The 15260-nt window shown below is 37.4% G+C and overlaps 1 protein-coding gene across 4 annotated transcripts in view; it reads left to right on the top strand.

The window, feature by feature from the left end:
- Positions 1–14391, top strand: part of cbfb (core-binding factor subunit beta) — a 34855-nt gene extending 20464 nt beyond the window's left edge. Inside the window, exons 4-7 of one of the 4 annotated variants that reach the window (XM_040133902.1) lie at positions 3374–3490; positions 3751–3846; positions 5417–5482; positions 12128–14391. In XM_040133902.1, the coding sequence (XP_039989836.1) occupies positions 3374–3490; positions 3751–3846; positions 5417–5446 (243 nt within the window). In that variant the 3' untranslated portion in view covers positions 5447–5482; positions 12128–14391. Of the gene's footprint in view, positions 1–3373; positions 3491–3750; positions 3847–5416; positions 5483–12122 lie in introns of all 4 variants that reach the window. The other 3 variants (XM_040133901.1, XM_040133900.1, XM_040133899.1) reach the window with 3 other exon arrangements.
- Positions 14392–15260: the final 869 nt, after the last annotated feature.

The following is a 15260-nucleotide window of genomic DNA, read 5'->3' as shown; positions in this document are numbered from 1 at the left end:
TGTGCTTCAATGCCTCTTACTGTCTGTTGTCTCTTCCTCATGGAGATTAGTGCAGTGGGAAAGAGGAAGACTGTGAGAGACAGAGAAGACGTAGAAAGAAAGCAAATTAGATTTTTGCTTATTCTTGCCACATTTACTTTACCTTTATCAAGTCATCACATTTTTGACTGAAAAAGAAGGTTAAAAAAAATCTTAGAAAGCTATGAGTGAGCCCTTTAAAATAGAGTAGGTAAGTGATTCATTAATTGCTATTAAAATATTGACTATAGCAGCTTTAAAGTTAATCAAGGTATCTTTGGATGCAAAATGCCATTGAAACTCCTAGCATGCCACTAGGTATTCAATCAGGAAAAATAAGAAATATGTTGCCACAAGCTGTTTCAAAGTCAACTGATGGACATTTTATGTGTTTTGTGTTTATGTAACTGTCATAAGACCGACCTCTTACTTAATAGCTCCAGAGAAGATTAAAATGCAGCTATATATGTTAACTCACTGTGTGTTGTGCCTTTTCCCTTTACAAAATATAAGTTATTTCCCAATGTTGAGAAACAGTTGAGTTTAGTCCACATTGCAGCAGCTTGGATTTACCTCCAGCAGCTGAGACAGTCCGGCAAATTTAAACAGAGAAATGGTTCTGTGACCATACAAATGTACACAGTTCTGCACCTCATGAAAATACACACAGACATGAACTTACTCACATATTTGGTGGTTACTCTGCAGCCCTCCTGGCACAGAGCCATAGAGATGTAACATAAGCAGGAGTGCAGAGGGAGACGAGGCCTGACCCTCCTCAGTCTGTCTGACTGTGCTGCTCTACATGAAGAAGAGAAAGTTGTTATATAGCAGGATATAAGTAAAAACTTCTAGTCTCATTATTATGACTGCTATTTCTCCTCCTGTTCTCTCTTAATCAACGACAGACAAAATAGACGCTATACAAGGTCAAGACAAACGACAGATGAGGGAAGCCTACTGTTGATCAGCTGATGTTGTTGATGTACTTTTTATCAGACTTAACTGAAAACACATGAAAAGTGAAGCAATGTGACATTTATATTCAATAAATAAATAAGTAAAACAAGAGCTGAATGCTGTGCAGGATGAGATCATCATCCCAGGATAAAGAGATCACAGTCACATTTTACCTTCCAGTGTGTGAATAAGGCCGTTGAACTCAGCCATGCAGACACACATGCTTGCGCACTTGTGACTCCTGACACACACCTCTGTGTGCGCTTCAGGCGACAGAGTGCATGTGTGACTCTTAACCCTGATCATTATTGTTTTTTTATCAGTTTTTGTCATTAATTTTCAGTTTTTATGAATATATGTATGATTTTCCATCAGGTAGTTACTATAATAACAATTTGTAGACAGATGAGATGCTGTTTTTGCTAAAAAGAAGGTCTGAAAAGACACTATGATGAGCCCTGGTAACCAGATGTCTCCTTCATAAAAAAGCAGAATATGGAGTTAGAACCGACCAGTCTTATGTGTCTAGAGGTCTGTATGGTAATTCTGCAGCCTGGTGTCAGGCGATTTAATGGAGCTAAACACAGTGAACGGCCGTGAGTAACGACGCCGCGCACTTCTCAGAGGCTCTAGATTTAACAACATACCAGTCCTGCTGCCTTCACATGCTTCACGGATTTAATGAACTGTTGGAGAAGCTTTTCACACAGTATAAAGCAGGTGTGGACAGCAGCTACTGTAAGAATCACCCACATTCACTGAGAGATCAATGATGACTGATTTACTAACTTTCCTACTTTGACCTCATTAAACATTATTTTCTGTGCCGATTTTGGTTGGAGAGTGAATTCAAATAAATTATTTATACTTTAAGCATTAATCCGTTGTTGGAGCACGGCTGTAGCAAGTATCTAGTTTGAAACCCAGGCGCCTGCTAAACAAGCTTACTGTATGAGTAGATTATATGATGCTCACAAAAACAAAGGGGATGGGTATTTGTTTAAAGCAATAAAATAGATTTTGAGTAGTGGGACACACGTTTAATAGTAGTAATCACTAGATATTAATTTTAAATGTTGATTGTCAGGCTTCAATGATACGAAAGGTTAAGTATTAGTATTCATTCTTTTATCCTCAAAATAATTGGTCTATTTGATAACTCATTTTAACAGTAATTCAAACTCTTCATGGAAACGATTAATATGAATTACAGTTGATACTGAAGTTTGTGATATGGCCATTATTAGGAATATTACATTAGAAATAGTGAATGACATAATTTTGAACTTAACTGCATGTAGTTTTCATTATAGTAACCGAATATTACTACTTATATCGTAAGAGCTGAGCTTCACGTTTTGTGATGTTGGGTCCGTGTATAGCAGGCAGCCATTCATTAAGTTCACCTTCATTTAATCACCTGAAAACGACACCAGGCTCTGGAATAATCATACAGACCTCTCAACACATAAGACTGGTCGGTTCTAACTCAATATTCTGTCTTTTTATGAAGGAGTCATCTGGTTACCAGGGCTCATCATAGAATCTTTTCCAACCTTCTTTTTAGCAAAAGTAGCATCTCATGTCTAACCACATCATTATTACAGTAACTACCTGACGGAAAATCATACGTATATAAAAATTGAAAATAAAGCTATGTAAATGACGAAAAGAGATAAAAGTACAATAATGATTAGGGTTAAGAGTCGCACATGCAGTCACAGGATGTGCACACAGACTTATGTACAGAGGTACACCTATGTGAGAGGAGTCACAAGTGCGCACTTTTAGTAAATAGTCCCACATGAGTGTATTTACGCAAGTCTTGTCAGGCTCTGTGTCCTTCATATCTCACTATCTCACTGTCATACAGTCCTATGTCCTATGTGTGTGCGTGTCTGTGTGTGTGTGTGTGTGTGTATGCGTGTAGAAAGAGCTGACGGTTTTTTGATGTAAGATTTGTAATTTTGTAAGAGACTCTAGGTCATATTAAGCTGCTGCTACTGCCTTAGGCTAAGGCCAGGGTCATGAGAAGCAGAAAATGGATCCCTGTGTGATTCCGAAAAAGCTTCAGATCTCAGTTTGTTTCTTTGTTTCTTTGTTTGGTTGTTTGTTTGTTTGTTTTTATAGTACTTATTATCAATATGACTTGCTGCCATATTAGTTTAAAACCTCAGATTTCCTGAAGAAGAGTACAGTTTTAAACATTACCCGCAGAGTTTCGCACAGGACACACCTTCAGTGACTAACTTCAAACTTTCAAAAGTGTTGCATTACTGAGAGTACAGTACAGTGCTACAGTAATGCTGTATAAAATGAACTGTTGCTGGCATTAATCTCTCTCTCTCCCTCTCTCTCTCTCTCTCTCTCTCTCTCTCTCTCTCTCTCTTTGCAGGTTTATCTAAAGGCACCTATGATCTTGAATGGGGTTTGTGTGATCTGGAGAGGCTGGATCGACCTACAAAGGCTGGATGGGATGGGATACCTGGAGTACGATGATGAGAGGGCACAGGTAAAACGTCTTCTCACATAGTGATAAATTTTTATGTGTGCACCCACATAGACAAAAAACTCCACATCCTCCATTTGCCTCGTCTTTCTCTTTTCCTCTTGAAGTCACATTGCTATCTCTGTCTTGTTTAAAGGATAAATAAATTTAACATCTTTTGCCCCAACTCTTTTATTTTTAGTCATAATAGTGGGACTTCTTTATCATGGAAATAAACAGGAAAACTAAACACACTCTCACTCTCTATTTATGTGTGTGTGCAGCATGAGGATGCTTTGGCCCAGGCAGCTTTTGAAGAGGCCCGACGCAGAACCAGAGACTTTGAAGACAGAGACCGATCACACAGAGAGGATCTAGAGGTGAGAGGGCCTGGGACTGTTTTCCCCTCCACACATATTGTTCATGTTAACAGAGGACTACTTCTCTGCCATCTCAAAGACAAAGGGACTGCGTAGCTCCAACTGTAACAGGACAAATTTGCTTCCTTACTAGACCTATCTTCGCCTCGCAAAGCCAGCCTAAAACTTCTAAACTAAGATTTTGCTGCAAGATTCTAGTGTAGGAAAAATACTATGAACATGAAGAGAATTGTTTCACTTCCAGTCTGTTGTACCTTTGAACACAATTATTATGACTGATGGGTGTAGTCATTAGTGTGCTCTCTTTTACCTGTAACCACACCCACACTGAAGAGTCAGTGTTGTACTGAAAACACCCTGAGTGCACTTCTGCATCACGGGAATTCAGCAAAAACGAGAATGTGAAATGAATGAATAATTTACGAGCCATTTCACATTTCCCGGCATGTTCTTTTAGTTTGAAAATGGGAAAAGACAGTTCAGCTCATTTGTCGAATTGTACAAGCTATATGCAATTATTCTTGTCACAAACAAATGCCTATGCCTATGAGCCTCGGCAGACCATAGTAAGCAAAGTGAAATTTAAAGTTTGTGGGCAGGCTTTTCAAGACTAGGCTTAGTAAAATGGAAATGTAATATTCTCTGATTTTAAAAACTATAGAGAAACAAAGCATCACTTATGCAGCTTGCTCTCAGTTTCTGGCTTCCAACCCATAGAGATTGTCTCTCTAAAATGTAAAATGTCAGATTTATCACATAGTTACTTTCTGATCAGTTTCTCGGCATCAGCTAAAATTTTAGATTTCCAGATTGCAGATGCTGAGACACTGATTCATTGTTACTTTATTTAGCCAAAAAAAGTAGCTACATTTGTCATAATTTCTTATAATGGCAAATATAATATATATTGATTGATGTTTAGAGACGACTAAACACCATTGTATTAAAGCCACAGAATCAAATTTGCAGTTAGTTTTCTATGCTTAGCGCTTGTGGTGGCTTAGGGCTGTGTGATGTGTGGTTGTGTGCTTCAATTATTTCTTATTTAAATAGAATTTCTACAGTTTGAATGATAGGTTTAGTGCATGATCGGATGGATAATAAATCTAATCTGATAATTGATTTGATTTCATATTAATGAGCTATTGAATGACTGGTTCGGTTTTGTCAGATGTCCCAAAAGCCTCAGAAGGGAAAGTAGTTTACTAACCTTGTGCCAGATTCAATTGAAAAATGACTGAAATGTAATTGATGCAACATTGTCATAACAATGTTAGTTGTGACATAATAATTACAGGATAAAATTATTGAGTTTGTCTAAATATCAGCTCCTGAATTGTGTAATCTTGTGTCTTATGACAATGCAATTGTCAGTTTGTGCTCTTTGCAGTGTCTTATATATAATTTAGATTCACAAATTCACATGCTACAGGTTTGAAATTCATTGCTGTCCCAAATGCATTTAATTACTTGAGACAAACTCACTTTCCCAGCAAGGCTTTGGGGAGATCAGTGGCATCCTTCCTAAGTTGACGCCCTACGAATCAACCCCAAATTGTTTATTTTTTAGGACCCTGTGGTTTCTAAAATCTGGGACTGATGACACACAGACAGACAGCCAGCAGAAAAGAACAGGGTCTGTGTCCTTCATTTCTCACCATCTATCACACTGTCATGCACTAAACCACCCTGTGTGTGCATGTGTGTATGTGTGTGTGTTTGTCTGTGTGTGTGTGTGAGTGTGTTTGTTTTTGCCCACCTGTGTAATTTATAAATTTGCATTTGAATTTTTCACACGTGTGTGTATGGTGAGTGTTTGTTAGTGTGCGTGCATGGGTTTGTGTACGTCTGTGAATGTGCATGCATTTCTAATGAATTTAATGACTATAATACTGCTCATGCTTATTTTAATGCTTGGGTGATATGAGAGACAGAAGCATAAAGTTGTGACCATTTCACAGCTAGCTTGCACAGTTTGCAGAATGACACACTCACACACAAAGACTCACACACACACACACACACACACACACACACACACACACACACACACACACACACACACACACACACACACACACACACATCAATGCCTTCCACAGCTTTGCAGGGCATGGTCCTGCAGAAATTAGAGAGTAAAAGAAAGGCAGGAACTTAGCACATTAGGAGAACTGAGTGGGAGAGAGACACAGATGAGGAGAATAGAAAAATGGGAAAGAAAGAAAAGAAAGAGAGGCAGTTATTGAAGGTCGTCTTCCATCTCACTTATCTCATGTTTCTTCCCTGAGGCCCTCAGAGAAAAAGAAAACCTTGTGTCTCCGGCTGAATCAATATACGTACCACCACTATCTCTTATAAAATTCACACAGTCTGTAAAAAGGCATTAGATTTGGTGCTAAAAATTATCTAAATTCACATTTGGCATCACAGAAAGGACACTGCGTCCCAATTTAGGTTGTATTCAGGTCCCATACATCACAGCCATTTCAAACTAGATCGTACCTCAACTTTTTTTACTTTTGAGGACGTGTGTAATAATTGAACATTCTCTAACTATAGTCAGTTGGTTTGCTGTGAATACCTACGGTAAAGAAATAGTTCTGTTAAGAAGTTTATATGAAGGTCAAGTCACCAAAACAGGTACATTTGGTTCTGTCCAAAATAAAAATAAAAATCTGTGTATATAACACGTTATATCTCAATTATCTATACTGATATGTGAAAAATACAAGTTGCAGTTTCACAGCTGTAGCTATCTCCTGGCAACAAGCAAGTGAATCTTTTATTGTTTTAGCTATTATTTGAAGTATTTTCTCTGTGACCCTCAAGAAATTATTTTTTTCTCTTCCGCCACTAGCTTGGATCTTCTTGATGAGCGCACAGAATCAAAACACCAAAGAAACCCGAGTAAGCGCTTTTTCTGCACAGTGAACACAGTTTTGTGGATAGAGCAATTAAAAAACCAGTCATAAGCAGTAAGGTAAACCTTAAATCAATCAGTATCTCTAAAAAAGCTCTTATTATTTCACATCAAAATTACTGGTGTCCAATTCTACCAGAGTGTGTGTGTGTACCATCATTTGCTGCGAATTCCTATAAGATTAGGATAGCTCTTCTTACAGTAGGACCAAACATGGGTGACTGTCAGAATTTTGAATTATGACTGATTTACTCCTTTGCAAAGCTTGATAATATGCTCTGGTTATGATTCTTCTCTGGAGAAACCATGAATTGAAAACAGTTTTTTTGGGCTGTACAAGAGCCAAATGTTCTTAAATATAATAATACATAATAAATATCTCAATAAATGCATCATAAATTGAACAATCCATACACTTTAATGTTGTCCCTTCCAGGCTTTTGTCTTACATTCACAAACCCAGACAATGAACTTGCTGTGTATTTGACCGTAGAACGCAGAAAAACATGGACATAATATTTCAAACTTTACTAGTTTTACCAGAGATGCTCTGAAGGCTTGAGCTTGTTTTATTACTCGTTTATTGTGTTGTCATCAGTGTGCCAAGCAGTAGCCACTTCTATAGAGTAGGCAATGAAGCGAAAGTAGTGGGTAAATAGCCTAATGTTTGATGTGGGAGAAGGTAAGATGAAGATGATATTTTTTTAAAAAGAAAAGTGCCTGGGAAAATAATCGACAGAAATAATCCTACTGTCTTGCAGATTGTTAGACAAGCCATTGCGATATTTCTTTCATAAAATACAATGTCCTTGTGAACCAAATTTTAAAGTTAAGATTGATAGAAACTGCCGTCACAGTGTAATCCTGCAGATCTGCTCTGCTCTGTTTCTGCGGGTGTGACTGCCGAGCATTGCTGAATGGCTGCACAGATTCAGCCTCAGCATTTCTGTGGTCTGAACTCCACTTCTCCTTCTGTCTCTCTTTCTCTCTAACTCTCTTTATCTTGTTAGCTAGTGATCTAGTTATCTCTCTTTCCTGTCTATACTGTATGTAATTCAAAGGCACAGTTCATTTATTCTGTCTATCAGACAGAAGTCACCAAATTTGTGTTTCTTTTTGTGTTTGTTGCATAGTACAAAGTATAATGAATTGAAATGAAATTATTCCAACTGTACATACACTCTAAATTTGTAACATACAACTTGATTTCTTCGGCTGTAAATAAATAATATACAATTTTCAGTTCAGCAGCACAGAAGTTCAGCACACAGAACAGCAGGTGAGAGAGAAAGAAATGTGAAAGAGTTAAGTTAGGCCGGGCATGGGGGGGGCACCATACAGTACAGTTTTCATGCCTTTATTTTTTCTATGACCAATGGTTTACTGCTCTAACATTACTCTGCTAACAAAATGAAAAGTTTGAAAAATGCAATATAATCAACATTTCAGTATGGTTTATGTATTTAGATATGTAAATGATTTCTGATAGACTGGAGTTTCCATAAGTGGTGTTTGTCAAATTCAAATTTAACATTTTCAAGCAAACATCTGAACCTAAAAAAACACCCATGTAACAATACTTAAACTCTAACCCAGAATAAGAAAGCCTTTAAAGGTTATCAGTAGCTTTGGTACTTCTGTGATTACTATTGCTAGTTGATCTATGAGAATTACATTCTAAAAATTCTTATGGCACTCCGACATTTATTGGGATGTATAGGTTTCATTACAATAAAGCTCAGCAGAAAAACACAAATGTCTTTTTTTAATGTGGCTGCTCACTGAATATAAAGATGTTTCCCTCTAGATTCCTGAAGCCTTGTCATTTTGACAGATACAACATTTTTCATCCAAAAGCAGTGATATTCCAGTTATTCAAGGTCACAAGGTACCTGTCAGAATGATGGATGGAAAAGCAATTGATTGAGAAGAAATGTGCCTTTTAACTCCACTGCGCACGGACACACTACACACACATAAACACGTACACATACACACACACTCCAAGTGCTCAGCAGAAAGAGATTTGGTGGTGAATGATGAGCTGGCACTGAAAGCATTAATATATCATTAGTATTGATCGCCATCAGACCCCCTGCTTTGACTTACACACATACACAGATTCACAGACACATTCAGTTACTGTACAGGCACATATGTGCACAAAATCGCAGTTACAGCAAATCTGGTTTAAGTTCACCACACACACACACGCACACACGCACACTTCTGCAGTATTGAGTTGTGGTAAAGCAACCTATAGTGGCCCACCAAGCTTCCATCTGTGTGTAGATCAATACAGAAAGCTCCTTCCCTTATGATTAGCAAAGACCACTCCCTTCTACAAACACAACACTACACACATAGCTCTCTGTGTTCACAGTCACTTTGCTGAAGACTGTTTTAGCATTGAATTAATACTTTAAATTGTAAAAAGATAAATTTGTATTTGCTATAACAAATTTTTAAAAAGAGAGAAGGAAATCTTCTGTCTTGCACATGAGGAAGTGGAGCAGCACAGGCCTTTCACCCAGCAGACATTTTAACTTGTCAAAAACAGGTGTAACTAATCACATTGTTATCACATGTTAATGTTATTAGTTCCACCTATGCTATGTGTCAGATTCATTTGGGAACGATAAGAAAAGCAAGATTGTGAAGATAGAGCTCAGCAAAATGTGTTCAGAAAGCAAAACAACATGTAAAGTACAAAATGGACAGATTTGCCAGGAAAGAAAAGAACAACCGAAGATGCTCATTAATCATTAAAATTCAAACTATAACACTTATCTTGCAATTTGTTTTATTTTTTTTTATTTCCAAATGGGGGCATGGAGAGTTCTGCAAGATCCCAGATTACATTCAATAACAGCATTTTTAAGTATTCAGTGTCAGCTTTTAAAAAAAAATTTGTGTAGCAATAACCAAACAAACAAGAAATGCTTAAGCTATATTTAAACCTGCCACTTGGGGGCACTGGAAACAGACTGTAAAGACATTGACACGTCATCACCTTTAAGTTGATATGGTGAACTCATTAGCAAACATCCAGCAGTTAAAGAGCCACATCATCATTCTTTTGAAGACATGTTTCTGTCAACCTGACAATACTGACTCTCCTTTTAGCTCTGTTTTTCATCTCCACCAACTCCTAAGGGAAATATCTGGCTCTTTAACAGCTAAATTCTTCACCACTTCAACCCCCATATTCTTACCTTTTGCCTCACAAGATTAACATCAAACTACGTCTTGCATTGGAACTGAACATCAGCTGTAAACATGATGCAGAATCATCCATTATGACCTCAATTCATAGGGAGACTTGGAGGACACACACATAAGTGCAGATGGTGCTATACTGAACAATTAAGAGTGGAGTTCAATTTGACTCCACTCTGATCCAAAATCAAGCCACTCCTATTGAGCCACACACAAATGTTTGATAGCAGCAGTTTTGATAAAGCAACAGATAGCTGTCCAGAGGAGACAGACAGAAACTGGAGTCAGTCTGGCTGTGAGGAGTCAAAATGGTAGTATGACATACTGTAAGTGTGTGTGCATGTGATTGTGTGTATGTTGCTATTATGGTGAGTCATTGAGATGACACAAACTACATTCCAGTTGAACTAAGCAACCCCTTTACTATCTCTGTCTGCATTTCTGTCTGCTCTGCTCTCTGCTTCACCTCTGCCCAAACTTTATCACCTCTCTCTCTGCTCTCCCCCTTTCTCCAACTCACCTGACCCCTGCTAAATTCCCTCAGCTATCACTTAAATGTAAACATATAACCACAAGTATTTTTACAGCAGGAGCATGTCATGCCACTAGCTAACATACAACACACACTATACCCAGTCATGAAATATATTTAAAAGTCTTGTCATGCTGATTGCTTCTAATGATGACCTAATGATCCCTTGGTGTGTGTGTGTGTGTGTGTGTGTGTGTGTGTGTGTGTGTGTGTGTGTGTGTGTGTGTGTGAGTTTATCTGTGTCAGACAGCCTGCACGTCTGCCAGTTTATATGTCTGTCAGTCTGTCTGCCTCTCTGCTTGCCTGTCTGTCAACTACCTTGACTAAAATATCAACATCAGTGAAGTGTATTAACAGTCGCACATAGCTTATTATAAAGCTCTGCGGCTTCCTCTTGTGGTAGTTTGCGGAATTGCAACTTCTTTTTGTAGTCCAATATCAGCCTGTGGTTGTAGAAGAGCTTTTTTGACCCAGGAACAAAACTGTATACCGTTATCCTCACATTTTGGATCCAGTTGGTAACCTTTTGAACCCTCAACCCCACTATTTAGCATTTATAAGCAGTAATTAAACAATTAGTCTATATAACAAACTTTTTTATTATAGTGTCGCTGTCAGCAGATATAAGGCTATGTTTAAGTTTATTTTGTCAAATATTCTAACTGCTGCTGTGAGGTATGATATTATTTAATTGTTATTGATTAATTTATTTTAAAAAAACCTTTACCTTAAACTTAACACTGGATTTTCTATAATGCAACTCAATAGTGTCATTCATTAGGCTACATAGACATAATCACTTAAAAAATGTTTATTTGACACTATAAAATACTAATAAGCAGTTATAATAATATCTGTATTTCAAATGTTCATATTAATGAAGAATTAAAACCCTAATCACACATTTATGTCCTATATGTCTGACATAAAATTATTCATAGGCCAACCGAACCCAGCCATAAAGAACCGAAATCATTAAAATCTTAATATCAGCCCTAAAACAAATGGGTAGCCAGAGTAGTGATGAAAAAAGTGTATTAAAATGTTCTTTTCCTGGTTTTAGTTAAAAGTCTAGCAGCCAGGATTTGTTCTAGTTGGAACCTGTTGAGTGAGTTCTAGTTAACATATGTTAAAGGCCCACTGCAGTAGTCCAGTCATGTGGATACAAAAGCATGTATAACAACTTACACATATTTTTAAGGACAAAAATAGGACCGGACGAGCTTGCTAATATGAGGCTGGAAAAAAGACTGTCCTAGGGTGTTATAAACCATTAATAATTATTTATTTACTGTATAAAGGCTTAAAAACGTTTTCAGCAAGTTGAAGTTATTCAATCTGTAAACTAGCCAGTCAGGCAAGTCATTCGACCCCACTGTTACTGATTTTGAGAATGCTGAAGGATATAATTTATATTAAGTAGACTCACAAAATCAGGAGGAATTCAGATGTATCTTTACACTTGTTATTATTTAAAAATTGTGCTTAATTTATTGTATTTTTCTCTCTGATCCCTTCCTTGCTATCCTTCACATCTTCTTCCTGCCTTCTCATCTGTTCTCTTCTCTCCCCCTCTTTCATCCTTCCATCTCTCTCTCTCCCCAGTCCAGACGACAGCAGGACCCCAGCCCTGGCTCAAACATGGCCAACGCTGACGTGGAGCACAAGATGCGCTGAGGAGGACGAAGATGAGGAAGTAGTGGAAGGAGGAAGAGGAGGAAACCAGGGCTGGCAGTCCATTCACTTTCAACACAATCAACTGAAAAGAAAAGTCAACCGAAATTGCAGTTGTAGACCAATTGTTCTTCGTTATTTCCTAACAGGTTTGATATGATCCTTTTCACATGCCAAACATTTTTTTCAATATTTGAATCTAGAAGAAAATAAACTTCCTGAATTGATTGAATTGAAAGTGAATAAAAGCCATAGAAAAGAGGGATTAAAAGGGTTAAGGCCACAACCGACCTGGGCAAAAAGTAGTTGAATATATAAATATATATATAGAGGAAGGAACGTGAACAGTTGATTTAGTATTGTATTGTAAATGTGACACATCCAGAGTTGAAGTTGTAACTTGAGTCAGATGAGAGTTTCAGATATAAAAAGGAAAGATCAGATATTTTTTGTCCAGGTCCAAAAGAGTTTGATGGGTAGGGGTAGTTTCAAGTACCAAAAGTATATTTTCTATTAATACAAGATGTTGAAAATAGAGGGAGAGGGGTTGCAAGGGGGTAAAGATGTCACTGATGGGGGGAGGAGCAGGAGAGACAGAAGCTTTGTTTGGCTCAGGGTCACAATCAGGCCTTATTGGTCAGGATTATCAGTAGAGCATGCATCAAAATTGAGGTGTTGACAGTTTGTGAAAAAAAATATCCAGCGTTGTTCAATGTTGTGCAACACTTTACATTTGTGTACATGCCATTGTTAACCCCCACTACACCCAGCTCACTTGAAACCTGCTGTTTTCTGAGACCAAAGTTCACTTTGCTGAAGGGGGGGGGTTAAGAGTGATAAACTTTAGTTGCATTTTAAAAAATGGCAGATGGGAGCAGGGCATCCAGAGAGACGTTTGCCATGTTTTAGGGTTAAGAAGCATTTGCTGTACTATAATTTGAATTATTTCTCTAAACATCACTATGCTGAGATGCCCCTAACCATAGATCACAGGTTATGTAGCAACAACCTTGAGGCAGAAAACTCCTGCAAACTCCACTATCTTTGGCTCTGGAAGCAATTGGGGAAATTATGTTTTTGTGGGGGGGCTGGGGTCAATTCAAACATCCTTTGTCTTCCACGGGGTATTGCACTATGTGATACAATCTGTCCTGTTCTCCACATGGATTTTCTTTATATGCATGAAACCAAACACAGGCCTACCTATGTTCTTTGTTGTTCCTTATGCAGCCTATTTATCGTCAGAGCACTCTCTGTACAGCGCTTTGATCAGGAATAAGTGGGTGATTCAAGGCCATGTCATTAGATTTGTCCTTGCAAACATGAGCATGCTCAAAAAAGCACAAAGCATCTGTGGCACATTTTCCCTCATGTCAATCTCTGCATACATCTGAACAAAAAATGAAGTGTTCCTTATTTTTTCAGATCCTAGGTTCATCATAAAATGACCATGTATCTCCAAACTTTGGTGATTTTTTTCAGAAAAACTGAAGGATTAAGTGCTCCCTCATGGGCTGAGAAAAATGTCCTAGTTCAAAAGCCAAATAAACCATTAAAAAACCCATTGGTTTTTAAGAGAAGTGAATTTGTTACAAAGCTGAAAGCTTTTTCCTTAAAAGTTTGGAGATGAATGTTTCTACTAGACAGCAATGAGAGGTAGCATATGATTTTAACATACTACGAATCCAATGGATATCAGCCCAGACAAAAGCTCACACACTATACAAATCAGTGTCACTTCTGTCACTTCGCCTGTAGAAAAGTTGGATTGCAGTCAACATTAACAATTTATCATCTCAGATCAAAGACTGTATAGTCCGTGGTGCAGATCCAATTTAGTAATACACTCCAACTATGATCGATCAATCACCCACAGATTCCTAATCACTGAAGGACTGGAAAAGCCTAAATGCAGTCTAAATACTATTTACTGTCCTGTTACAGCACTAGTGTAATGAAATGATATGTTTTGTTATCGTATTGTTTTGTTTGGGTGAAAGTCATGATGTTTACTTTTTATATTACTTCTCTCTCTGTATATGTATTCTTTTTTTGTGCATCTTTCAGCTTTGTTATGAACTATTAGTATCAGTGGTAGGCTATGTTACATTAAGTTGAAAATTACAAAATGTCTCCAGACATTTGGGAGTTTTGAGGACTTTTTTGCTTTTGTTTTTCATGTGTTCTTTTTATTAATGTTCTTTTTATTTCTTTTGTTTTGATTTTGTTATTGTGCAACAAGAAGCTAATTTTATTTTCCACTGTGTTTTACATTTACTGCACTCAACGGTTTTATTATAATTATTATAGCCAAGAAAAATCTTTTGTTCATGCTTTTCTTTCTTCTCAGTATGACTTATTAAGACATTTGAGCTTTACATGGACTAAGAAAACTGATGGGTTTTATTTGTACATTGATAGTCATGTGTTTGTAACAATTTACAATAGGTTCTGGAGTAAAGAAATGTAGTTGCTAAAAACAAAATTTGAAATTTAAATAAAGAAGTGAAAAATGGATTGAAAACTCAAACATAATGATAAACTTGATGATAGGACCCTAGCCTGACAGGCTACAGAGAGGTTATATCATTTTTATAAGACCTCAGAATGCAAAAGAACTAAAGGGAACTGTTTAAGCTGCAAAGGTAGTAAATTTGTCAAGTTGTCTACAGCCCCGTTAGCATAAATTAACAAGGTCTCTTCTGTTTCTCCCTGCATTTCCAGACAAATCATCAAGCTCAGGGTACAAAAAAAATGCAGGACTTTCATTCTGACATTTGGATAGAAAGCAGGAGAATGTAATTGGGATAACCTAAGGTCAGAAAATGAAATTTCTCACTGGCAGCCTCAGCTAATATTTTTCCCACAGCGATTTGGGAAAATGGGGAAAAGCTTAAATGTTCCCGTTTTTCCCAAAGCATACTGATCCTATAAAGTCAGCTGGCCTTGTGACCCGGTGCTTAATTAGTTGAAGAATGTTGAAACCATACTTTCTGTCTAAGGGCACCTTCATTGTGATAAGTAGGGCTCAGTTTGGTATTGTTACCTTGACAAGTCCAGCAGATGAGA

Source organism: Xiphias gladius, chromosome 8 (genome assembly GCF_016859285.1).
Source record: "Xiphias gladius isolate SHS-SW01 ecotype Sanya breed wild chromosome 8, ASM1685928v1, whole genome shotgun sequence".
In the NCBI taxonomy this organism is placed as follows: Eukaryota; Metazoa; Chordata; class Actinopteri; order Istiophoriformes; family Xiphiidae; genus Xiphias; species Xiphias gladius.
Note: the sequence above shows the minus strand (reverse complement) of the source record. Positions and strands in the feature narration are given on the sequence as shown.